Source organism: Thalassophryne amazonica, chromosome 15, assembly GCF_902500255.1.
Source record: "Thalassophryne amazonica chromosome 15, fThaAma1.1, whole genome shotgun sequence".
NCBI lineage: Eukaryota > Metazoa > Chordata > Actinopteri > Batrachoidiformes > Batrachoididae > Thalassophryne > Thalassophryne amazonica.
In genome coordinates, this window is record NC_047117.1 from 36143882 (window position 1) to 36169610 (window position 25729).

At 40.0% G+C, this 25729-nt stretch overlaps 1 protein-coding gene across 1 annotated transcript in view; it reads right to left on the bottom strand.

The window, feature by feature from the left end:
- The window catches only part of ctnna2 (catenin (cadherin-associated protein), alpha 2), a 1141281-nt gene that overhangs the window by 1071376 nt on the left and 44176 nt on the right, over positions 1–25729 (bottom strand). Inside the window, exon 2 of the mRNA XM_034187601.1 lies at positions 18562–18668. Coding sequence (XP_034043492.1) covers positions 18562–18663 — 102 coding nt within the window. The 5' untranslated portion in view covers positions 18664–18668. The remainder of the gene's footprint in view (positions 1–18561; positions 18669–25729) is intronic.

The window sequence follows — 25729 nt, forward strand, 5'->3', positions numbered from 1 at the left end:
TAATTAAATCCCTTTCAATCATAACACACCCTGCAGAAAAAAAATTAACAAATAAAATGCCAATTTATTCTAATATGGAAATGGGTAAAATTATTTTAAACATACCCCAGGCTAAAATAGGACGTTTTGTTTCATAGTATTCATATGAAGGATTCTTCTGTTTACATTATCAAGGGTCACAACACAAAGCAAAGGGAGTACGTTCTTTTGGCTTGTCCTGTGTCTCTCAAAGAACTTTCTGATCTGAAAACAAGTACATGAGTTGCTTTGTCATCACACTGCCAAATACAAGCAAATTACGCAAATATCAAACACAAAACTCACCAAGGAGATGTGACAAATTTTCAAAGCTTTTTGTAAGGCACTTTTTTTTTTCAGCAGTCAGGTATTGCCATAGATTTGGAATAAATAAACATCAGTATGTATTAGACAAGAAGGCTCATGTCAGTCTGATGGCCGCTGATAAGAAACTAGCATATGGTTGACATGTTCAAGGAAGCTACCTATGGTTTCCTTGTAAATACTTTCCTCTGAAGCATTTCACAGGATAAAAACTGAATGTTTGCCATCTGTCACAACATATTGTTCAATATTATTTCATCATGTTCTTTCAAAATATTAAAAGAATTAAACCAAGACATCCACATAAAACTGTACATCTCCACAAGTGAAGTTACTCTTTAGTGGTTGCATCATTACATTTCACATATAATGATCGCTAAATTTGGTTTCTCGATTTATTCCATTTCAACTGCTCAATAACAGATTACTTTATCATTTATAGTTGTGGGTGTATATATATTACACACACACACACACACACACACACACACACACACACACACACACACACACGGTGGGCCAATAAAATGTTACCACTTTTTGATCGTACACAATTTTTTGAAATGAGAACTTATTCAAAAATTTTATTTACAGACATGTAACATAACAGCATAAAATTTACATTTTTTCCACTTTGTCTCTTGTTTTGTGTACAGTTCAATAACTGATGACATGTTCAATCCATGCTCCTCTTCTTTGAATTACAGCTGCAACACGCACATTGAAGTTTGTGATAACATTGCCACACATCTCAAGAGGGATTCTCCAAATTGTTTTTAATTTTCAGGAATTGATATTTTCCTGAAAATGAAAAAGAAATCTTTGCTATTTTGGAAATTGTATGAATTAAAAAAAGTGTTAACATTTTATTGGCCCACCCTGTGTGTGTGTATATATATATATATATATATATATATATATATATATATCACAATAGCCAAGTGGCTTCTGTGTGTGTGTGCAGGGCTTCGAGCACGCAAAAACCGGGGAGAGCTGACGTTTGTCATTTTACATGTTATATATTTTGGTTCAAGGATGAACGCATGCGAAAACCGATAGGACTCTTTTTTTTTTTTTTTTTTTGAGTAATTAGCCATTTTAGCTAACCAATAAACAATGGATGTTGCGCAGCAGTGTACCATGGGAGTTTGGGGTTTTAAATGTTATTGTGGTTCATGTTAGTTTAACAGTGTTGTTAGTGTTACTGATTCATTGTGATTTTATAGTTCACTTGGTTTAATCACTTGAGTTATGTTGCCGTTACCATGAGTGAGTTCAGTCTCATTGTTGTCACCCTGTTGTTGTTTATGTCTAAAATTAAAAGCACCTGCATGCGTTAAAGAGAAAAAGCAGTGTGTGCGTGCAAGCAACTTTGATCAGGGAGAGTACATCTGACATTTCCCATTTGGCATGCTTATGTATTTTGGGTCAAAGATGAATGCCACCAAAATGGAACACTGTATAGGACTAATTGCTTTGGAGAAGCTACAAATACTAGCTAACATTGCAAATTACAATTTGGACTCACATGCCTTTCCAGCAGGCACCAGTAAATCATCTTTATGTAAAAAGTATGAGTGCATGATTTTTTTTTTTTACGTAAGTTCAGTGTAAGTGCATATGATTGTAAATATGTTAAAAATGCATGGATGACACAAGAAAATGAAAAAAATTCCATTGTGATCCATTTAAAAAAATCAAATGACAAAACAGAAGTAATAATTAAACTTAAAAACTTAAAAAGTTTCTAAAAACATTCTATACTGACACACCACTCCAACTCATTATACAAGATTTGCTTAATTTATTACAGGAATTGGATGGAAAAAGATATCCAAGGGACTGAGAATGCCAATCAGCAGTGTTCAAATTCTAACCCCACCCCTATTCTGTAAAATTTCAAAGCAGTCACATTCACAAAAATAATGAAATTCATATTTTTGCAATTAACCTGAAGTGATTACAATATTAAAATTAATGACAGAGTCAATGAGGATTTTAATTAAATGTTAAAATTACTAAATTTAAAGAAAATGTTTAAGCTCACTCACTCATCATCTACTTTTCTGGGTTCGGGTCGTGGGGGCAACAGCTCTAGCAGGGGACCCCAGATTTCTCTTTCCCGTGCCACATTGACCACCTCTGACTGGGGGATCCCAAGGTGTTCCCAGGCCAGTGTAGAGATATAATCTCTCCTTTGACTTCATGCTTGGTTTGTGCTCTGATATGCACTGTCAGCTGTGGGACCTTATATGTAGACAGGTGTGTGCCTTTCCAAATCATGTCCAATCAACTGAATTTACCCCAGGTGGACTCCAATTAAAGCTGTAATGACCCAATGATCATCTTTGAAACATCAAGGATGATCACAACATTTTGGCAAAGGCTGTGAATACTTATGTACACGTGATTTCTCAGTTTTACTATTTTTAATAATTTTACAAATATCTAAAAAAAAAAACAAAAAAAAAACACGGGGTAATTGTGTGTAGAATTTTGAGAGATAAAAATGAATTGCATCCTTTTTGGAATAAGGCTGTAACATAAAATGTGGAAAAGTTAAACACTGAATACTTCATGGATGCACTGTACAAATACTGATAGTCTTTTTCTGGTTAAAATGCAGAGATACATGAAAGAATCTACAGACTTTAAAATGTACACATTACTTTTCATGCCATTTCATTAGTCTAAAAAGAAGTGTCCAAGGTACATTCTAATCCAAGTACTTTTTTCTGCAAATCTGATCGGTTAATCGTGTGAGATTTCAGACCGTATAATATCAAGGTAACAGTGGCAAAATATTTGACCATTTCATGTTTGGATGCATTACTCCATGCCCTGACTGGTGTTCTGACGAGATGTCATTCCTGTCGACAGGTCAGCCCTCCGCACAACTGCAGGCGCAATATTGTCGGGATGCGGAACAGGCGATTTATGCAACGAGACACACAATTTGACAGAACACCGGCTGTGCGCGATACTACGCAGGTGTCATAATGGCGCTGTTAGCTGAGAGCAAGAGAAAGTCGCGTACCGACGATGTCTAAATGGGTGAATTTAAGCTACCATATGAAAGTATTGATGTGGATTCTGAAACAGAGTTACTGTTTCACATTTGATGGATTACTCCGCATCCTGACCACTGCTGGAGCGATGCTGCCTCACAGTAAGCCTCACCGACCGAATTACCTTAAGAAAAATAAAGTGTGCAAACAATCAAATTTGATTAGAATGGGAATAACCACCATGTGGCTGATGATTTGTGAATGTTAATGCTGTTATGCAGTTGTGAATATCCATTTTACCGGCTCTGCTAATGCGTCACTGGTAAAGCTCAATTTACAACCATATAACCAGCATGAATGTCCGCAAATCAGACACAACAGGGTTATTCCCTAATTATTATGTTAATCAATAGATTACTGTCCCATCTGAAGCAACAACAAACAAGTTACAGTATTAATTTACAGACGAACACCAAAGTTTTCCAACGTAAGAACTTTTGCTTTTTTTTTTTTTAAATAATCAAAATGAAAAGTAAACTAATAGAACTTCAACTTGAGATCAACAAAAACCAAAAGTGTATATTTGTAAAGATTTTTATTTGGAAAACTGCTGGGTGTAAACAAGCAGGAGCTCTCTAATGCCACGTTTACACATAACGACGACAAGTCACGAATGCCACGAAGTACACATTCTTGGCCGCTGATCACGAATGTGATGATTCGGGGCAGAGGCGTCAGGTGTCCTCAGGAACTGCTGCAACCTGTTACCACACGTTACGATTATATGGCACATGTTGCCGGAGAATTATCAGGAACCATTACGCACGGTCAAGAATAGTGTTCCGCGTTGTTACGCGCTACCGCGCACAATTGCACGTAACAACACATCGTTAAGTTCTGTCACGTTGTGAACAAGGTGAATTATCTCCACACACACACACACACACACACACACACAAACACCCATATTCATCCAACCGAATTCAGATCGCTCCAGTTTTTCCAGAAGAACTTTGTGACTGCATGCATAGTTGGGCTCTGTGCCATGAAGTGGTGCAGAGAGGAGGAGACGGACAGAGCCAGATGTGTGGCTTCATGCAGCTCTCGTCCGGCACATTTTCCCAAACATCAGGCACATGCAGCAGGTGGAACACCTGCAGGAGCGCAATGAAGAGCACTGAAATTTGACTTTTAGCCGACTTGGTGTCAGCAGGGTTTAATTGTGCGCACGCTTCTTCCTCCGCCGAACTGGAGGAGGTGCCGAGATGTCGGGCAGCACGTGAGTCTCCTCTCGCTCCTCTGGTTCAGACTCGTTCTCCCGCTCATCGGTTACAACAGCAGGTGGAACACCTGCAGGAGCGTCTTGAGGAGCTTCAGCAGGAAATGTGGACCGACATTTGGAGCCCAGTTTAATTGTGTGGACGTGACAGAAAACTGATCCGTCGTGGCGCGCAGTGAAATGTGACGCCGCGTTACAAGTCGTGTCAAAACTTGACAGTTTCCGTGTCACTTCGTAATAACGCGTGACAGTTTGGGCTCCAAGAACCATCACAGGAACCACTACGAATGTTGTCACATTCTATTAAGGATCAATACTCATCAAGACGGCTCAGTTGCGACCTCCACGACGTGAGACGAAATGAGGGTGGTGTGTGACATTCGTGGAAGATTTTTTGACAGGCAAAAACATGCTCCACGAATATCAAGAATATCACGCACCAACATGCACTATTAAGAAACCTATTCAGATGCGTTAAGTCACATTAAGAATGTCAGGAATGTGTCACGAATGACAGAAAAATGACATTTGTAATGCATCTTGCTTATGTGTAAACGCACCTTAAGCCTTTGTCTGACACATTACGTCTGTACTTTGCGGTCTTCTGTGCTTCAGGCTGGATGCCTCCTTCCCATTTACCGCACAAATGTCACAGCATGCTGCAGTGAAAGTTTTTTTTTTTAAACTGACGCACAGGTAAGTGGCACATAGAAATTGTTTTTGCTGCTTTGCTCAGCACCACATATCTGTGCAGGGCTTGCCATTGAAAATAATAGGTTTTAGATAAATATGCACTGCTTTGCACATCTGGTGTGAAAGGCCCATTCTGAGCCATCTCGAAAAGATTCATGATACCATAAGTGTGCAGTATGTTGTACAAAAATATAATAAGCTGGTGCCAATACAGTATGAAGTATTGAGTAGGAGGCCCAGATTAAGACCAAAGAATTAAGCAAATTTAATCTGAAGCGCCATTTGAATCTCAAGATCACAAGAAAGGAAAAGATGAAGTCGAAGCATAAGATATAAATGTGACATCCTCTCTTTATCCATGATCAAAAAGGTCATTATTCTTAAAAATAAATAAATAAATAAAAAATAAAATGTGGGAACAGAGTGCGACATACGTGTGATATACACACATTCCACATCCAGCTCGAAAGTGATCGTCTGCTGACTGTTTTTGTGGTGACATCGTGAATGGCCACACATTTTCTAAGTGCTAAGTGAGCGGTGTTGGATGTTCATGTGTGTCACCTGGAATTTGGCTGGCACCTGCCATGAGAGGGATCGAATGGGCTCTCACAGGGCACTCTGTCTTTCAGCTGCTGGTGTGTGCAAATAATTGTAGCACCAGGTGTACAAGGTGTTGGAGGCAGCTCAGATTTTTTAGGAATGCCATGCAATTCCTCCTCCGTGCACTAGTTGGCTTCAATTGTGTTATGTGTGAATGGGCCCTTAAAAATTTCAGAGATTGCAAACATTTTAATTGCAGGGATGGAATTATTGGACATGCATCTGAACACTGGATGGGGCTCGCTGTGCCTCTTCCACGCTCTTCTGAAACTGGGCAGATTAGTCTAATATTAACTTTGGTGACATGTTTCTTCATCTTGCAATGTTCTTCTAAGGTTTTGCTTATGAAATCTGTGAACACAGCGTGCAGAGGGCTTTACCGGACAAATTCACTGAGTCTTGCCTTTGTCCCGTCCATGTCCCATTCCAGTCATACACACTTAAACCTATATTTTACACCACTATCGGACTTGCCACTTCTGAAAAGCATCGAAGCAGTGAACCAACGAAGCAGTGGGTTGGAGCACTGCTTGTTGTTCAAGCTTCAAAGCAGAGCTGTTACAGACCCTGCAGCGGGTCTGTAATCAACATCGAGAAATGATCATTTTCCAGACAAACACCCTCAAAAACAACAGCCACTGAAGGAAAGATAAGGGAATCTTTAAGCAAAAAAGCTATTGATGTTGGTGGATCAAATAATTTCTTAATGATTTTCAAAAACAACCAGTACTTGAAACACATCCCTCGTCAACATATAACGAATTTCAAACCTAAATTATGCTCACTGTTAAATACAGATCAGGAAATGGACAGAGCCTTGTATCCACACTTTGCATTCATTTAATCTGCATTTATGTCCAATTTCTAAAAGCTTATGAATATGCATAAAATAGAGCACAAATGAAATGGTGGGAGCATGATTACTAGTTGTTCAGTGAGACACAACACGACAAAGCCATTTGACAACGGTGGAAAACTTCACATCCATAATCTGGTCATCTTTAATGGCCTCACAGAGCATCTCCACTTACATGACTACCTACGCTTTACATTTACATGACTACCTATGTTTTGTCATTTTTACAGTAGATATATTATTACAAGCTCTTTGCCCATAGCCATGTTTGATGCTGTCAGAAACTTCTGAGCCTGTAGAATGCGCCATCTTAGATGTATTTCTCAAAACCATTACCAACATGAAGGATGAACAATAGAAACACAAGTATAAATTTCCCATGTCAATGTAGCATAAATGAGGCTTTAGGTGTACGAGTACTCTGAGTACTTTGTTGTTTCACTGCAATGTCTACCTGCAGTGAGTAATATCTTGGTGAGGGACACATTTTAATTGCAGCTTCACACAGTGATGGAAGACCCCAGAGGCACAAACAGGGCTAATTTTAAGGACTTACGTTGTACAAGGATATGTTAAACATGGTAAAAGTAGCACAATGTTACTTGAATTGGGGGGTGGGGATTAGTTCATGGATCCTGGTTCCAGCTCCAAAGCCATATGACTACACATAGTATTTCAGTATTCCAACATGTTCCTGTAGCCTCCTCCTATAAAATGTGTAGGGTCTATAGAAATGCCCAGTTTGTAAACTAACCACAGGCATAGGTCTCCTTTCTGTGAGCTACAAACAGCGCTATACGACCTTACAGACAGCTCTCTATTGCATAAAATATTACATTCAATTTTTAAACTTTAGAAATCATCTTCAGCTCAATGACAAATTCAGTAGATTTTTTTTTTTTTTTTTTAATAATAGCAGGTTTTTCCAACACAAAAAGTAACACCTGATTTTAGGGCTGAATTGATTCCTCGAGTAATTTGATTACTAAAATGCTTCGAGCCAAAATTCTCTGCCTCGAAGCTTTGTTTAATTCACTACTCACTTCTGCTTTTGATGCCATAAAGCGCATGCGAAGTGTGAAATGGAGACAGAAAGACAAAAACGGTGAGCAGCGGGGAGCACAAAACAACACAGAGAAAATGGCAGAAACTGTATTTAATTTAGATCAGTGATTGCTAGTAGGGATGGGTATCGTTAAGAATCTATAAATTATTCGTTATTCAGTTCATTGTGCCAGAGCTAGCTGGTGGTCGGAGATCGTTCTGACCGCTTGCCATGACGAAAACACGTTAGTTTTTGTCTCGCGAACACTCCGCTGAGGAAACAAGATTTGTCCAACTATTTAGCCAGAATAACAACAAATGAGTAAAGTAGGTACTTTTATGCACTCTGTGGGTTTTGTTTTTAGGCATTTTGTGAATGCAGAAACACTCTCCCATTAAACAAACGCACCCTCGTGCACGCTCTGCTGAGGAAAGGAGATTAGCTGCCCAATCAGTGGTCAGACGATTTAGCCAGGCTGACAACAAATATGAGTAAATACTTATGCCATTTTTGTGGTTTCTTTAGGCATATTTTTGAATGCAGAAATACGCTCTGACCTCAAAACGCACTTCTGTGGCATTTAATGGCAGCCACGATCCTTAGTGTGGCATTGCTGCCACCTTCTGCATCAGTCCGTTATAGCAATATTAAATCCTCTCGAGTCCAGTGTCTTGTTTCAAGCATTTAAAAAGCCAACACTTCCCCCTCGTACTTTAATGTAATCTTTATTTAACCAGGTTAGATCTCTTTTACAAGACAGACCTGGACAATTATAAAGTTTCAGAAGGAAGTCTTGATGTACTTTGGAGAACAACCTCTATCCAAGAAGGAGAATCCACTGCCATAAGTGCCGAGTGTTATCCAACACTGTCAAAGCTAGCAAAGTCCTTCCTGTGTATCCTGGCAACATCTACACCATCATCATCATCATGCCTGTTTTCTGCAGAAGGGAACACTGCATCAAAGCGCAGGGCAAGTCTTAGTTCTGAGCATGTTGATGTGTACTTTTCTTCATTGCAACCACAGCCTCCTTTCATGAGTTGAGCACAGACACCAGTGTGGAGAAAAACATTTATGTTCATTATTATGTCTGTTTTTATATATATATATATATATATATATATACACACATACATACATACATACATACATACATATACACGAGGTCTATTAGACAATAAACTGACCCTTTTATTTTTTTTTTTTAACTATATGGATTTGAATGATTCCACCAATCATGCTTGAACCCTCATGCGCATGCGTGAGTTTTTTCACGCACGTCGGTGACGTCATTTCCCTGTAGGCAGGCCTTGAGTGAGATGTGGTCCCACCCTCTCGGCTGAATTCCTTTGTTTCACACGCTGCTCCAGACGGCGCGCGTTGCTTTATCAAAATTTTTTCTAGACCTGTGAGGAATATCCGAGTGGATACTATTCGAGAAATTAAGATGGTTTTCGGTGAAAAGTTTAACGGCTGATGAGAGATTATGGGGTGTTTCTGTCAGTGTAAGGACTTCCCACAGAGCAGGACGTCCTGCAGCGCTTCCAGGCGCCGTCGTCGGCCTGTTTTGACCTGAAAACATCCTAATTTAAGGCTTAATTCACCCAGGACGTCGTGAGAGAACAGAGAAGATTCAAAAGAGGCCAGCATGAGGACTTTAAGCGGACATTCCACTGTTTAAGGACATTTTTTAATGAAAGACGTGCGCGCAAATTCGCAGAGTCGTTTCCGTGATGACTCGGCGAATCTGTGTGTGCCGCGACAGGAAAAACACCTCCGTGTTGAAAACCATTTGTAAAATTCAGGCGGCTTTTGATGGCTTTCAACAAGTGAGTAACTGAGAAATTGTTTAACAGCTTGGGCATGTTCCAACTTGCCCGTTAAGGTTTCCAACGGAGGCGTTTTTCCTGTCGCGACCCCCCGCGGTCGGGTCCGGCCGGACATGCGACTCTGCCCGCACGTTCTTTCATTACAAAATGTCCGTTAACAATGGAATGTCCGAATAAACTCCTCATGCCGACTTCTTCTGAAAGTTCTCTGTTCTCTGACGCCTTCCTGGGTCAACAGAGCCTGAAATGTGGAAGTTTTCAACTTGAAACAGCGAGACGCTGCCGCCTCGAAGCGCAGATCGCCGTCAGGCGCCGTGGGCCGTCCTTACAGCGACACTACCAGACCAAAATCTCATCAGCCGTTAAAATTTTTACCGAAAACCAGCTGAATTTATTGAATGGTGTCCACTCAGTTGTGCCTTACAGTTTTGAAAAAATTTTTTATCAAACAAAGCAGCAGTCTCTGAGCCATTCCTAAACAATGAAAAAAACGACAAGACGGTGGGCAACTCCTCACTCAAAGACTGCCCACAGGCGAATGACGTAACCGACAGGCGTGAAAAAAACTCTTGCATGCCCACAAGGGTTCAAGCATGTCTGATGTAATCACACGTGATTCAAATCCATATGGTTTTTGAAAAAAATAATAAGGTCGGATACTTTTCTAATAGACCTCGTGTGTGTGTATATATATATATATATATATATATATATATATACACACATACACATATATATATATATATATATATATACATACACACACACACACACACACACACACACACACACACACACACACACACACACACACACAGTAGTGTTCAGAATAATAGTAGTGTTATGTGACTAAAAAGATTAATCCAGGTTTTGAGTACATTTGTTACTCTTATGGCTATGAAACTGGGCTATTAGTAAATAAAAAAATTAAATAAAATAAAAAAAAGTAGAAAAGGGGTGTTCACAATAATAGTAGCATCTGCTGTTGATGCTACAAACTCAAAACTATTATGTTCAAACTGCTTTTTTAGCAATCCTGTGAATCACTAAACTAGTACTTAGTTGTATAACCACAGATTTTCATGATTTCTTCACATCTGTGAGGCATTAATTTTGTTGGTTTGGAACCAAGATTTTGCTCGTTTGCTAGTGTGCTTGAGGTCATTGTCTTGTTGAAACACCCATTTCAAGGGCATGTCCTCTTCAGCATAAGGCAACATGACCTCTTCAAGTATTTTGATATATCAAAACTGATCCATGATACCTGGTATGCGATATATAGGCCCAACACCATAGTAGGAGAAACATGCCCATATCATGATGCTTGCACCACCATGCTCCACTGTCTTCACTGTGAACTGTGGCTTGAATTCAGAGTTTGGGGGTCATCTCACAAACTGTCTGCGGCCCTTGGACCCAAAAAAAAAAATTTTTAATCTCATCAGTCCACAAAAGAATCCTCCATTTCTCTTTAGGCCAGTTGATGCGTTCTTTGGCAAATTGTAACCTCTTCTGCACATGTCTTTTATTTAACAGAGGGACTTTGCGGGGGATTCTTGCAAATAAATTAGCTTCACACAGGCGTCTTCTAACTGTCACAGCATGGACAGGTAACTCCAAACTGTCTTTGATCATCCTGGAGCTGATCAATGGGTGAGCCTTTGCCATTCTGGTTATTCTTCTATCCATTTTGATGGTTTTCCGTTTTCTTCCACATGTCTTTTTTTGTGTCCATTTTAAAGCATTGGAGATCATTGTAGATGAACAGCCTATAATTTTTTGCACCTGTGTAAAAATTTTTCCCCTCTCCAGTCAACTTTTTAATCAAACTACGCTGTTCTTCTGAACAATGTCTTGAACATCCCATTTTCCACAGGCTTTCAAAGAGAAAAGCATGTTCAACAGGTGCTGGCTTCATTGTTAAATAGGGGACACCTGATTCACACCTGTTTGTTCCACAAAACTGACGAACTCAGTGACTGAATACCACACTACTATTAATGTGAACACCCCTTTTCTATGTTTTTTTTTTTACTAATAGCCCAATTTCATAGCTTTAAGAGTGTGCATATCATGAATGCTTGCTCTTGTTGGATTTGTGAGAATCTACTGAATCTACTGGTACCTTGTTTCCCATGTAACAATAAGAAATATACTCAAAACTTGGATTAATCTTTTTAGTCACATAGCACTACTATTTTTCTGAACATACATATACATACATACACACACACACCTTAAAAAAAAGTCATGTGGAATTACTGCTGCCATTTTGTTTTGTTTTTTGTTGTTCATTTTTGCACTTGAGAAAAAACAAGATGGGTCAATATGGTAATATATTTTAAGTTTTTTTGGTCATCTTTATTGTTCATTTGTGCACAAAAAAAAAGACAAGTGAATATGGCAATATATACTCAACAAAAATATAAACGCAACACTTTCGGTTTTGCTCCCATTTTGTATGAGATGAACTCAAAGATCTAAAACTTTCCACATACACAACATCACCATTTCCCTCAAATATTGTTCATAAACCAGTCTAAAACTGTGATAGTGAGCACTTCTTTGCTGAGATAATCCATCCCACCTCACAGGTGTGCCATATCAAGATACTGATTAGACACCATGATTAGTGCACAGGTGTGTCAGACTGTCCACAATAAAAAGCCACTCTGAAAGGTGCAGTTTTGTTTTATTGGGGGGGGGGATATCAGTCAGTATCTGGTGTGACCACCATTTGCCTCATGCAGTGCAACACATCTCCTTCGCATAGAGTTGATCAGGTTGTCAATTGTGGCCTGTGGAATGTTGGTCCACTCCTCTTCAATGGCTGTGCGAAGTTGCGACGACGAACTGGAGTCAGGTCGAGATGAGGACGACGAGCATGCAGATGAGCTTCCCTGAGACGGTTTCTGACAGTTTGTGCAGAAATTCTTTGGTTATGCACACCGATTGTTTCAGCAGCTGTCCGAGTAGCTGGTCTCAGACGATCTTGGAGGTGAACATGCTGGATGTGGAGGTCCTGGGCTGGTGTGGTTACACGTGGTCTGCAGTTGTGAGGCTGGTTGGATGTACTGCCAAATTCTCTGAAACACATTTGGAGACGGCTTATGGTAGAGAAATGAACATTCAATACACGAGCAACAGCTCTGGTTGACATTCCTGCTGTCAGCATGCCAATTGCACGCTCCCTCAAATCTTGCGACATCTGTGGCATTGTGCTGTGTGATAAAACTGCACCTTTCAGAGTGGCCTTTTATTGTGGGCAGTCTAAGGCACACCTGTGCACTAATCATGGTGTCTAATCAGCATCTTGATATGGCACACCTGTTCGGTGGGATGGATTATCTCAGCAAAGGAGAAGTGCTCACTATCACAGATTTAGACTGGTTTGTGAACAATATTTGAGGGAAATGGTGATATTGTGTATGTGGAAAAAGTTTTAGATCTTTGAGTTCATCTTATACGAAATGGGAGCAAAACCAAAAGTGTTGCATTTATATTTTTGTTGAGTGTATTTTAAGTTTTTAGGTCTGCCAATAAAAATGTTTATGTTTAAGAGGAGTTGAACTGGTTGTTCATTAAACTGACTTATTTCCTCTGTCAGGTATCACTGTTAAATTAAGCTTAAGTAAATTAATGAAATTAAATAGATTTTTTTAATCCAATTACTTGATTAATCACCAGAATAATCAATAGAATACTTGATTACTAAAATAATCGATAGCTGCAGCCCTACCTGATTTTCACAAAGTGATTTCTGTATCTCACTGGCCACTTTATTAAGTACACCTGTACATATGGCCAGCAACAAATGGCAACAAATCAATGCATTTAGGCATCTAGACGTGGTGAAGACAACTTGCTGAATTTCAAACCAAGCATCAGAATGGGGAAAAAAAGGGATATGATTGGCTGAATGTGGCATGGTTGTTGGTGCCAGACTATTTCATTAACTGCTGATCTACTGGAATTTTCACATGCAACCATCTCTAGGGTTTGACATAGAATGGTCCAAAAATGAGAAGATATCCAGTGAACGGCAGTTGTGTGGATGAAAATGCGTTGTTGATGTCAGAGGAGAATGGGCAGATTGGTTGAATGGGTGACTGCATGATCCCATCATGTCAACATGGACCATCATCTCTGAGGACTATTTCCAACACCTTATTGACTATGTTCCATTAAGATGGGCAGCTCTGAAGACAAAATGGGGTCCAAACCGGTACCAGCAAGGTGTACCAAATAAAGTAGCCAGTGTGTGTGTATATACACTCGCAGATTCAACACACACACACACACACTACATGCTGACATTAACACCGTGTTATGTGATACAAGCAAGTTGTAAATCAAGACGTTTTCAAGATGTGAAGGAATAAATCAATCATGAATCACCGTTTCCAGCCATTCGCTTCGCAGAGGCCAGCCACGGTGTAAAATGAAATTTAATAAAACTTTCTACAGGCTAAACAAACGAAAGCCCCCTTTACACTGGGATGGGGTCTGTCCAGCGTTCCTTGTGCTGCCATGAAATCACGTTAAACGCTGCATGATGCCAAAGAGGCACTCAGCTGCCACCAGGACTTTACAAGGTCTGCTCAGTATCCTCTCATAAACTGCCATGGTCACAATAGTCACCGTGAAATTTGAAGCTGCACCTGATTTCCGCAGGATAGTCGCCAAGCCCTGAAGAAACACAAATACTACACAGGCCACGCAAAAACACCCCATGGCCGCCTTACAGATGTGCATGTTTCACTGTGGCAACAGCAGATCATCCACTGTAAAGTGATTGGAGTGATGCGAGTTTGGATCCAGGATTCTCCACAAACAATGGAATAACAGTGCCGCATTGTTATACTGTGGAGTCATCTCGCAATTTTTTTTTTTTGGACAATTTATTCATCAACCTTTGTCAAAGGCATTTAAAGATATCAATCGTGACTCACATTTCTGCTGATTAAAGTTGCTAACCAAGGCTCTTGTCTATGGTGTTGCCTGCCGCCTCAAGTGATAACTGCCAACAGCACTGCTATACTAAAAAATTGTGGGGAGAACCCTAGGACGTGAACTCAAGGAGAAAAAAAGAGCAATATCATTTCAATATCACAGCCAACAGGTACAACGATCAGGACTGTGTGCGGGGATATTTATGCATAAAGGCACATTGACACTTGCACGAATCTGATCCCCCACACTGGCTCGCAATCTTGGCACGCATTAATTTCATTAACTAGTCGCGAACATTGTGCAACCTATTAGAAAACACTGCGCGTCATTGCACGCAGGACATCTCAATTATGATGAGATGTTACATCTATAATAAACATAAAAGCAATAAAATTGTAACTGTTTTACCAATCCATTACAATATATATTATATTTATAAATAATTACCTTTGAGACAAGATTCCAAATACATTCTCCACCACAACGTACGAGACAATCTGCAGATGTAGATAATTTCTCTGTGATTCTGGGAGCGATGAGAGAATGTTTCATCAGTTAAGTTCTGAAAGCAAATACTTCATCAGCTACAAAATGATTATTGTATATAGCGTGGCATCAAGCCGGACGTATTAGCATGACGAATTGCGCGGCAGTGCGGCGATCAAATTTGTGCAAGTGTCAAGGTGCCTTAAAGCTCATTTTCTAGAGCACTGTTATAAAGCATAAAATGAGTTCCTTGTCAGCTGATTTGCACAGAGTTCGTCACAAAGTTTTGTGCGTGTTCAAATCTAAGCAAACAGATGGAGAGATTGTCTTATATTTCACCTGCAGCTGATGGTGAATTCTGGACTTCTGACAGTGCCTGTATGAATCCAGCTCAAGCGGACATGCAGCTCGGCTGTCACCAGAAGCGTACATCACATCAAACAAGTAATCTGCCCCAGTTACCATTATGCCAACCTGTAGCACTAACTAAAAACCTGTCACCATGGAAGTTAGCATATATGTAAAAAAAGCAGCAGATCTCCATGGAAATGTCATCTGTAGTGCACAAACTCCACGTTGCACAACACTGCACAAGAGCCGCAGTTAAACAGAAAGTTTTTGCGGCGCCTCTGTGGATCGGGCGCTCTTTAAGCCACACAATAGACTTGCAACTGCTGCCATCCTGTGCCAAGACCTAAAGCAAGATTTCCCATAATGAATGTGTGTACCTGCAATTCCCCAGAAGACCTCAGTATCAAAATGGGCAGTTAAAATGAAGATTCCAACCACTTAATACAAAGTTTATATACACATATATACACGAGGTCTATTAGGAAATTATCCGACCTTATTATTTTTTTCAAAAACCATATGGATTTGAATCACGTGTGATTACATCAGACATGCTTGAACCCTTGTGGGCATGCGAGAGTTTTTTCACGCCTGTCGGTTACGTCATTCGCCTGTGGGCAGTCTGAGTGAGGAGTGGCCCACCCTCTCGTCGATTTTTTCATTGTTTAGGAATGGCTCAGAGACTGCTGCTTTGTTTGATCAAATTTTTTTCAAAACTAAGGCACAACTGAGTGGACACCATTTGATAAATTCAGCTGGTTTTCGGTAAAAATTTTAACGGCTGATGAGAGATTTTGGTCTGGTAGTGTCACTTTAAGGACGGCCCACGGCGCCTGACGGCGATCTGCGCTTCGAGGCGGCAGCGTCTCGCCGTTTCAAGTTGAAAACTTCCACATTTCAGGCTCTGTTGATCCAGGAAGTCGTCAGAGAACAGAGAACTTTCAGAAGAAGTCGGCATGAGGAGTTTATGCGGACATTCCATTGTTAATGGATATTTTGTAATGAAAGAACGTGCGGGCAGAGTCGCATGTCGGGCCGGACCCGACCGCGGGGGGTCACGACAGGAAAAACACCTCCGCTGGAAACCTTAATGGGCTAGTTGGAACATGCCCAAGCTGTTAAACAATTTCTCAGTTACTCACTTGTTGAAAGCCATCAAAAACCGCCTGAATTTTACAAATTGTTTTCAACATGGAGGTGTTTTAATTGTCGTGGCGCACACAGATTCGTCGAGTCGTCACGGAAACGACTCGGCGAATTTGCGCACACGTCTTTCATTAAAAAATGTTCTTAAACAGTGGAATGTTCGCATAAAGTCCTCATGCCGGCCTCTTCTGAATCTTCTCTGTTCTCTCACGCTCTCACGACGTCCTGGGTGAATTAAGCCTTAAATTAGGATGTTTTCAGCTCGAAACAGGCCGACGACGGCGCCTGGAAGCGCTGCGTGACGTCCCGGTCCGTGGGAAGTCCTTACAGCGACAGAAACACCCCATAATCTCTCATCAGCCGTTAAACTTTTCACCGAAAATCAGCTTAATTTCTCGAATAGTGTCCACTCGGATATTCCTCACAGGTCCAGAAAAAGTTTGATAAAGCAACGCGCACCGTCTGGAGCAGCGTGTGAAACAAAGGAATTCAGCCGAGAGGGCGGGACCACATCTCACTCAAGGCCTGCCCACAGGGAAATGACTTCACCGACACGCGTGAAAAAACTCACGCATGCGCACGAGGGTTCAAGCATGATTGGTGTAATCGCATGTCAATCAAATCCATATAGTTTTTTTTTTTTTTTATAAAACTGCCGGTTAGTTTTATAAGATACCTCGTATATATATATATATATATATATATATATATATATATATATATATATATATATATATATATATATATATATATATATATATATATATATATATATATATATATATATATATATATATATATATATAATAAAATAAAGCTGCACAAAAGGGGGGAGGACTGAACCAAATTTGCAAAGCTACCTTTTATCTAATCATCTTTGCTCAATGATTTAGCCACCTTGGATGCATCCTTTTGCATTACTCATATTCCACAGTGGGTCTTGATTTGAGGTAACAAAGAATGTTTGTGTTACCACACCTTGCAACTACTGTTGCACAAGAATATGCAAATTATCATTCAATGCTCACTGTGCAAGTTCTGAAATCCAAACCATATCCATACAATGGGCATTCCAGTCTTTTTGAACAGGCATGCCATTTTCTGCCATTCAACCCCACATTGCAAAAAAAGGCAGTGTGAGCTCTCATGTTTTCCAGATAATTTGCTGGCGCAGCCTACCAAAGCCTGCCCTACGGTTTGCATGGTATAAACAAAACCCATATATAAAGAAAAAGCATAGCACACTCAAAATATTGATGTCCTGCTGCTATTTTATTTCATAATAACGTTTCGGCCAAGGGCATTCGTCAGATTGCAGCTTCAGTTGGACCAAGTGTTCCCAAGTGTGACCAAGTGTGAAGCTGCAATCTGACGAAGGCCTTTGGCCGAAACGTTATTATGAAATAAAATAGCAGCAGGACATCAATATTTTGAGTGTGCTATGCTTTTTCTTTATATTTGAGTTACTATTTCTGCATATGCACCTCAGTAGAGGATCTTGGTGTGCATTTTTTACCTATTTATATAAACAAAACCCATACCATAGAGCAAATTTATACAGACTATGACTCTACACTGTTTATACTGCCCACCCCTATATACTCATATTGATTCTGTTCTATTCTGAATCCAATGCCAGGTGGTAGCTGGCACTGCTCTCAGATATGAAATAAATTATTTCATATTCTTTCAAAATCTTTTTAACAGAGTTATGAATTTTTGAAAATTTGTTCAATGGATTTTTCCCAATTTCCCTGACTCTGACCTATGACCTATGACCTTGAAAACTGAATCAGTTTTTTTTTTCTATCAGGATATGAATCCTCTGGGGGGAAAAAAAAATCATAATGGTACATGAAAAATTGTGGGTTACAGGCAGTTCAGGAACAGACAAACAAACAAACATGGGTGAAAATATAAACTCCACCCAACTTCTTTGGCAGAGGTAATGAAAAGATGCAACAGACTACCTGTGTAACGAGTGGCTCCAGCAGCCTTTCCACAGTCAGTGTGCGGATTTCAAGACTCTTTGGGTCCCATTTTAACAGGATGGGAGAAGTGGCACTCATCATGGTCTCTGTTGGGAACACAGACAGATCAATGAAATGATTAGCTTTATGTTGTTGCTTTTTTTTTTTGGGGGGGGGGGGTGTTATTCATATATTCATAGGTCTGTACATGCAGGTGTGGACAGATATGACAAAAGTGTAGTGGTAACTAAAGCCAGAGAAACATCTATAGTGGAGACAAAATATTTTAAATTTAGATTCTCATTTTAGATTATATTTGTTCTATGCCTAGAAATATATCTCCTACATTGCAGACAACTCCCTTTTAAATGCAATTTTATAAAATTTACTGTCCTCAACGATTAGTGTTGTCCTTGTATTGATCAACTATAACACTACACGACTAACATCGACATTGCTGTCATACTAGAACATTACATTACTGGATATTAGGCATCTGGAGATTAATCGATACGAATTGGTATCTAGATACAAACATGCGCGAACCAAGTGCATTGATTCATTTGACTGGTTGAATCGTGTTGCATTGCTCGCTGCTTGCTTGCAGCAATTTTCTTCTGACGCAAGCCAGAAAGCTTAATTTCCTTATTGGTCCTTCAGTTCAGGACACCGGAGCGGCTGTGGTTTATGAGGGTGTTTAGCGGGAAATGATCATTTCTCTACATTGATTGCAGACTGCGGCAAGTCTGCTTGAAGCAACGAAGCAGCACTTCAACCTGCTGTTTGCTGGTTCACTGCTTCGCATCCAGAGGCAGGTCCACAATGTCTTCATTAACCCCTGTCAAAGCCATTTCAAGTAATCAATCGTGAGTCAGCTTTGTGTGGATTAAAGTCATGAACTGGTATTCTTGTCCTGTTGCAGCCAAGAAACGTCCAAAGTTCCACTTCGGAGTTTTACGCAATGGTTCTCTGGCGTGGGCACCAGCCACACGTAAACTGAAGTTGTTCATCGGGTAAAGCAAATAATAAAATAATAATAATAATAATATCCCCTGCTTAGTGGGACTAAATGCACAGCTCTAAAGAGCCGTGCAGATTTCGGTCTGAATTAATTACTTCAGAGCATATTGCTGTTTTAAAATCATATGACACCTCTTTCCAAACATTATACTACAAAAAAAACTACAACCCACCCCATGAGACGTCCTCCATTCTTTATGAAACACTGATCTTGATGCTCAGCTCAGAGTCGATGGGGTAACATTTGTGTCATTAATGTCTGAAAGGAAATGCTTTTGCTTATTTCTATTTCTGTCCAGGGATCAAGGATCCATCATGTACATCAAGGATTCAGTGACCATGTACAAATTTTATTGATTTTTATTTATGTCCAGAAATCAAGGATCCTGTGACCACTTTCATATTTATTTCTACTTTAAGTCTCAATAAAATACTGTTGACATAGAAAACATGTATAGCCTACTTTTAGCACACAGAAAATTCACAAGAGGTATTGGTAAGGGAATCAAAGAATCGGACAGATAAGTGGAATCGATAGATAAAATCTTAATACCCATTATTAATCATATCGCACCAAATCGCATCATATTGCATTGTGAGGAATTGAGTAGTCATCAAATACATATTAAATCACATCGAATTGGGAACGGGGTGAATCATATCGCTTCGTATCATCACTATCGTCATGTATCGCTATATGTATCGTATCGCTGGTAGTGTATCGAGGTGCGTATCAAATCGTTCTAAGTGATGAAATTTACATACTACTGGACAGTGGTCAGCACAGCTAACTAGGGTTGGGTATCGAGAATCGGTTCTTTTCGAGTATCGTTACATTTGACTCTTTTACAACAATAAATGCTGAGCGATGAATTACTGTACAGAAAACAAATGTGCTGACAGCTGCAACAGCTTAATGCTAACTTTAAAATTGAAAATGCCATAGACATGCTAACGCGTTAGCATCGGCCCCGTGTTTAAGTTATAAAATACATCTATCAACTGTTTCAGAAGATCATAACAGGTCAGATTAACATAAAAAGGTAAATATTACTCACAGACATATGCTCTTTGGGGTTTTAGTGGGGAAAAATTAAGATTAAGCGAAATAAAACACTGCGAATCACTGCTTCGATCTGCAAATCACTGCTTCGATTGGTTCAACATTCAAAGCAAAGCCGCGCTGCAGAAACTGTTGATTTATATGGAAGAAACGAAATATTTGCGGTAAAACAAAGTTATTTAACAACTAACTGATGACTAAATTAGTTGACAACTATTTTAATAATCGATTAAATTGATTAGTTGTTTCAACACTACTAAACACCTCCTCTTTCTGTGAGATCCCATTTGGGATGTGTATCTGTGTGTGTGTGTGTGTGTGTGTGTGTGTGTGTGTGTGTGTGTGTGTGTGTGGGGCAGCGTGCGGGCCTGGCCTAAACCACTGCACAACTGTGCAGGGGTGGGAAGGGCCCTCAGAGATCTTTCAATATTATTGTTAGAGCAGAATTATGTTTTGCAACATTTATACATTCATTCTAATTATATGAATTGTATGGACATTAATAACATGCAACACAAAAATGTATTTAATGCCAGTTTTTTGTGCCCCCCCCCCGCCATGCTCTGGGTCCTGGGTACATAGTACCCTTTACCCCCCACAGTCCGACGTCCCTGGCTGCGCGGCTCTCTGCCGAGACAGAGTCTGGTCAGAATTAATAACTTCAAAATGAATTCCCGCTTTAAATAAAATGACACCTCTTACAAACGTAATACAGACAAGAAACTACAATTGACAAACGTTTCCTCCCAAAATGAGACGTGCTGCATTCTTTATAAATTACATCCTGATGTGCAGCGCAGCCAGCTGAGCTCAGCTCAGATTTATGGAAAGACATTCATGTCAATAATGTCTGAAAGGAAATGCTTTTGACAATAACGGCAGATTTTGTTTATTTCTATTTATGTCCAGAGATCAAGGATCCAACATGTAGAGTTTATTATGTCCAAAGTTTAAGGATCCAGTGTCCAATTTCATATTTATTTACTTTAAGACTCAATCATTTCATTGGCTTATAAAGTGCCAAATCACAACAGAATCCATCTCAAGGCACCTCACATAGAACAGTTCAACATAAAAATTAAAATAACTAAATAAAAATAAAAAATTTGAATCCAAAATTAAAAACAGAAGTAGTAAAACAATAAAATAGATTAAAAAAAAAAAACTATTCATAAGGAGAATAAAAATAGGCTTTAAGTCTTGACTTAAAAATGTCCATGGACTCCAACTGCCTCACAGTCGCAGGTAGACTGTTCCACAGAGCAGGTGCATGATAATAAAAAGCTCTGACCTGCTGACATAGAAAACCTGTAAAGCCCACTTTTAGTACACAAAAAGAGGTATCGATAAGGGAATCCATAAGGAATCTGATCGATAAGCGGAATCGATAGATAAAATCTTAGATACCCATCCCTACAGCTAACCAAAAAGTTAGCTTTGATAACTGCTAATCAACTAACTGAAAAGTTATCTTTTATAGTGCTAAACCGATAAACTGCCTAAAAATTCATCAGAAGCTACAGCTAACTGATTATTTTCAATTTTGTCTCCCGTACACTCTCAGCTACGAACAAGCTGTTTTTGAGTTGAAACACTGCCAAAGCTTCTAACACAATCAAAGGTCACAAACCCAAACACAGTCAATGAGTCAGCGCTTCTGTCTTTGTACGCCCTGCCCACTGCTGTAGGGAAGCGTCATTTACCTTGACAGCATACAGTACATTGTTTACCAAAGTAAGACAGCCTTCTCATCAGGCTGTGATGATGAATCTGACTGAAGCAATGTTAACAGGTCAGATTTAGACTTTATATTTATTTTGTGTGTGAATGGTTTTAGGACATGGATTTTCGTACATAGCCATACTAATAACATTCATACATAGTATGACCACCAAAAGCAGACAAACTAATACTGCCTCCTGCTGGACAAAAGCAGGAATGGCGAAATGAGATTATACCAATGCACAAAAATACATGTCTAACAAGTCAGAATCAGGTGCTCAAAATGAATTATAACTGGTTTTGTTTTTTGTTGGTTTTATTTATTTTAATCAATTTAGCTTTGCAAAGGGATGATATGACCCATTCAGAAACACTTACATTATAACTTTTACACTTAAGTTTATATTGCGATATATACCGTTACCGTAAAAGGATTCAATTTATATCGTGATATGAATTTTAAGTCATATCGCCCAGCCCTACTGCTGAGGGATAGCCCTCCAAAAGAATTTGGGAACTTCTGTTTTTAAGGTAAAAATATAATTAGAAACAATGGATAAGTAAAATCCGTCCAAATATGCAGGTCTATTTCCACAATGCTGTAAATGAAGAGCAGCTATTTATTTGCCTAATATCATGAGTGTTATGTTATTACAGTTTTGCACAGCAATTGTCATAAAATACTTCTGTATGATGTCCTCTGAATACAGTGAACAGCACAGTAACAGCTGTGATGCAGCCAATGCAGAGTGCAGTAGAAACCACTCCACCTTGTGTTTTATGACCTGGAGAAAGCCTTATATACTGTACCAAAAGCTGCGATGTGGATGGTACTGAAATGTTTCAGCTAAGTGGACCATTTTCCTGCTTGCATCCTGGCTCTACATGATGATGTGGTTGGCTAAGTACATTAAAACGACCTGTGAAGAATTTCCAATCACCAATGGCCCAAAGCAAGGATCTGGTTTTGCTTCAACACTCCATTCTATCTCACAGCCATAAGAATAAGATAAACTTTATTATCCCAAAGAAAATTACTTTGCCAGAGCACCCAACAGTACAGTGAACATTTTGTTTATATACAATAGGTACAACAAATTTATGTGAAATGACTGAAGACATTATAGAACATTCCACCAGAACATTTTACCATTATATCCAGATCAAATACAATTATGATGGACTTTTCAATATGTCCAGCCAATGCTCCAAGAGGTGCAAAAACACCACCTGCATTACAGAGACCCAGTATGCCAATGCGACAATGACTCAAACACACAAATGTCATTTCACAGCTTCAAGAACGTATAATTGTTCCAGCCTCAGCATCAACAGCATTTAAAGGAAAAGAAAACCCACTGATAATTTACATTTGGGTTGGCAGAATATAATAGACCCCATATGAAAAGTTGTATGCATGTGTGATCATTTATGTTAAAGCTAAGAGCATTTATGTATGGCTGGTCTAAAGCCACCAGCAGGTGCCCATGTTGGCTGCTATAACAGCGATGTGTGACATCACATGGGCACAGAGGTTCACAACTCTGCCAGTGTCGCTCTTCAGTATAGAAGGGGCAAAGCATGCAGTGTTGCCAACTTGGTGACTTTCTTGCTAGAAGTCTTTCCAAGACCTCTTCATGACTTATTTTCTCATTAGCAACTACTGACAAATATAGCTGCTTTTCCTGGCATCGCTAGAGACTTTTCTGGTGTTTGGCAACTCAACAAAAAGCATCTATTGATGAAGTCTCTGTTCTCAGCAAGCGGCAGCGGTTCTTCCCACCTCTGCTGCAGCCTGCAGCTACAAAGCCACAGAGGTAGAGCCTAAAGCACGTTAGTGGCAATAAACGTCCAGGATCAGTATCAGGTTCCGATACAGACGGAATTTGTGGATCAGAATTTCCCGATCCAACCTGCAGGATTTTCCGATACTGGAGAGAAACCACGTCTGTGAAAACTCTGTCATGCTGCCTGCTCTCTGATCTGTTTACTGCTGAACAGGAGGAGGGGAGGGACAGTGGGAAGTTTCTGCGCTGAAGATGAGCTGTTTCTTCTACGCACGGCAACAAGTGGTAACAGCAAATTTCTGCCCAGCTCTCGGGTTCACATGTTCTGTGTCGCAGAGCATGGATTTTCCAAAAAATTAACTGAATTATTAGTGAAAAATCAGCCACTTTTTTTGTCCCGAGGCTGTGATGTGAAACGCTTTCACAGCAGCTCAGAGCGCAGCTGGAGAGGACAACCGAACAGATTCACTTTCGCTCTGCTCAACGGGAAAACTACCAAAAACCTTCAGTGTTTATCCAGAGCTGTGAGCGCCGCTCGTGATACATTTAGAAATTTAGTTTATTTTACAGTTGAAAGACTTCGTGTTTGCACAGCAGGAAAGCCCAGGAACACGACTGGCACCTCCTCCGTGACAACACAACCATGGCAACATCTCCAAGCAGACTCAAGTCCTGCCACCCATACAACCAGGCCGCGCAAGAGATGCTTCCATCTCGGAGGATCTGACAACCAAAGCCTGGCTGGCGGCAGCATGGAGGCAGGAGTGGGAGTCGGCAGGACATACACATCTACACCATTATGTCCCGGATCCTGGAGATGGCGTCGAAGGAGAAGACCTACCTCGCCAGCAACGTACCCTCATAAACTGTCTGCACACAGGGGTCGCTGCTTCAAAGCATCCAAGAAGAAGTGGGGCCTAACAGACAGCGCAGCCTATGAGTGCTAGTATGAGTGAGGGCAGACTGCCAACCACATTATCACCGCCTGTCTCCTGCACAGACCACCTTCTGAGGAGGGCCTTTTCTGAGTGGGACCTGAGATGAGGGCGTGGCTACATGACAATGCTGGACATATGATGACGATAAACGAAAGAAGAAGCAAGAAAATGGAGAGCGAGAGAGAGAGAGAGGACTTTTACATCAGCACCTGTTCACCATCTGTGGCTTTCTGTGCTCATACTACATCACAGCAGTTCCACAAGCGATCCAGGGTTTTTTTCTGATTGGTTAAAATTGTGTCAATGACGGCATTTATGAAATCATCGAATTCTGCTTAAATGTCAACTTTCGAGGCTGATATTTCAGTTGTAAGTGCTCCTCAGTTTCACTGATATGCAGCAATTGTTTGTTTATAGCACAGTCTATCTTCCCAGCTGTATTTTATCAGTGGGTTTTCTGGACTAGTTACTTATTACCAGTTACTAGTAACTGGCAACTAATTAGTTACAGTTACTTCAGGAAATCTTGATTGCAAAACGTATCTCCGCAAATAATAATAATAATAATTCATTAGGGGGCATCACTACCAGAAGCTCTGAGTCAACAGAATCTGAATTTTCATGAGCTATATGTGCAC